This window comes from Carassius carassius, chromosome 21 (assembly GCF_963082965.1).
Source record: "Carassius carassius chromosome 21, fCarCar2.1, whole genome shotgun sequence".
Classification (NCBI taxonomy): Eukaryota; Metazoa; Chordata; class Actinopteri; order Cypriniformes; family Cyprinidae; genus Carassius; species Carassius carassius.
Genome location: NC_081775.1, coordinates 32,954,506 through 32,957,021, shown reverse-complemented (window position 1 = coordinate 32,957,021; position 2,516 = coordinate 32,954,506). Strand labels below are relative to the sequence as shown.

At 35.5% G+C, this 2,516-nt stretch overlaps 1 protein-coding gene across 1 annotated transcript in view; it reads left to right on the top strand.

Moving 5' to 3' along the window:
• Positions 1-1,470, top strand: part of LOC132097319 (NACHT, LRR and PYD domains-containing protein 12-like) — a 116,165-nt gene extending 114,695 nt beyond the window's left edge. Inside the window, exons 16-17 of the mRNA XM_059502942.1 lie at positions 13-174; positions 1,455-1,470. Coding sequence (XP_059358925.1) covers positions 13-174; positions 1,455-1,470 — 178 coding nt within the window. The remainder of the gene's footprint in view (positions 1-12; positions 175-1,454) is intronic.
• Positions 1,471-2,516: the final 1,046 nt, after the last annotated feature.

Here is a 2,516-nt window from a genome sequence, read left to right as displayed (position 1 = left end):
GTCTCTTTCTAGTCTTCGTTACTGTGACATTACAGATGTTTCTTCTTTAACTCAGTCTTTGACAAACACAAAAGCTCTGCAGTTTCTAAAAGAGCTTGATCTGAGAGATAATAAGATTGGAGACTCAAAGCAGAAGCTCATTGATGTGCTACGAGACTCAAACTGTGAACTGAGGTGAGTAAACTTCACTTTGTGATATTAAAGAGATTCATTTACCTCCGATATGTGAACAAATATATACTTTCAGATATTAGTGAAAAGAGTTGATCAAATGATCATCAAGCTTTATTTCAAAGGGTTTGTGTCAGAATGAAATGTAAAGTTGATAAAAATGTTGAACACAAAGGAGGAAAGAGAAGAAAAGCAGACTGTCACAGCTTTCTACAGCAACAGCTGCTTTATTAATGAGATCAGTAATAGTGAATCATTAGAGTTTGAAATAGATTTGTTCAGATTGTAGGAAAACGCTGGTAAAATCAGAGCAGATTCAGCTTCAGCTCACAGTCGTCCAGCATCACATGATCAATGTCTCTGTCTCTTGTGTGTTTTTACTTTGACAAGCAACACGTCACATTACTTTACACTTACTTTCTGTAAGAGATAATGTACCTCCAGCCACTTGTTATCACAGAATAAACCCGACAGGGTGATCAGGACTTGTGTCCTCCTGAAGAGACTTATTCTGTGATAACATCCGGCTGCATCTGCATTATCACACTTATTATATGCTTTCTTGACACACAAGTGAAGAATTAGACACAATTTAGATTCAGCTAAACACTTCTGCTCAGTTAGCAACAACTTGAACAACAAGACACACTTTGAACAATGTCTCCTCAAGTCTACTATTAACAGGAATCTCCTGTGGTTTGGTTTGAGGGTAAATCCAGTCAGTAACTGAGGCACAAGCTAATAGCAGTTGTGTTTGAATGAAACGAGTGAGAGCGCGGTGCTGTGATACGAGAGAAGTCAAAGAAACGGCCGACTCAAATACCGTATGACTGTGTGTTATTCTGCTGCTAATGACACACACCTAATGAATAACACACCTCCGAATGTCACGACTGACCAATCAGAATCCAGTATTCCAGCGAGCTGTGCAATCATTTCACTTATTTCACACATTTCACTTATTATACTGACACATTTAACTGAAAGATTTGTGTTTTAAGACTAAATCACATTTGTGTTTGTTCCTTGTCATTTATTATATTTGTTGTACACTTGTTAGTGTGTGTTTCTCTTTATATTGACTCAATAGAGACACAAACAAACATATGAAGAGAATTAATTTATTAAAATTATAAATGTATTTAAAACACATGTTGTTTTATAACTATCTATGCAAGATCATGTAAATGTAACTTTTTTTAACTCATAAGAAACTGTAATTAAAAATACTAACTGATTTGCAGTTTGTTCTGAACACTGATTTTTTTTTTCTCTCCTTACAGTGTTGATAAAGATTGAAGAGTCCTTCATAGAATTGAGAGGAGGAAATAAATGTGTGATAAATGTGATCCATACAGGTGAAGAGACTCAGACTTTACAATCAAATAATGCAGCATGTGTGTTAGAAACATGATATTGAATGATTAATGTTGCTTTAGTATTCAAGCAGATGATCATTGTGTTTAATGTAAAGCTGGAACAGAGGAGGAAGAAGCTCAGATGAGTCTGTCTGGCTCTTCAGTTTAATAATATTTCTATTAAACTCATCATAATGATTCAGATGTTTAAATGTGATTGTCAAGTGCAGCACTTAAATGTGTCAAAAGATATAAAGCAAATCTACAATGTGTCAAATGTCCATGTTACTTAAAACATTCAGTGACTGCATCATATGCATCTGTAAGGAGCAAACAGTGGGATCGCCAACATTACTGGGTAACTACTGTAAACAGTAATAACAACAACAACAACCTTTATTTATAAAGCACTTTTAACACAATAAAAATTGATCCAAAGTGCTGTACATAGTGCATAGCAGGACTACACTATAAAAAACAATAATTACAAATTTCCAAAAGCTAAAGAATAAAAATGTGTTTTCAGAGTAGATTTAAAAATGTCCAATGAAGGAGCAGACCTCACATGATAAGGAAGAGCATTCCAAAGCTTGGGCCCAGCCACAGAAAAGGCCCGATCACCCTTTAATTTGTAACGACTTCGTGACACATTTAAAAGCAAGTGAAGAGTCAAAGATCACTCCAAGGTTTTTGATTTGTTTGCATACATTTGTTGAGAGAGGACCTAACTGTGCTTTCAGAGCAGGAGAGGAATCTGCCGGACAACCGAGAATTAAAACCTCTGTTTTATTCCATTTAACTGCAAAAAATTTTCGTCATCCACCTCTTGATATCATCTACACATTCTAAGAACACATCAAATGAAGCAGTGGTGTCAAGCCTTACTGGAAGGTAAAGCTGAGAATCATCTGCATAACAGTAATATGAAATGTTGTACTTCTGAAAAATTAGGGCCAAGGGCAGCATATAAAGGGAAAACAATAAAGG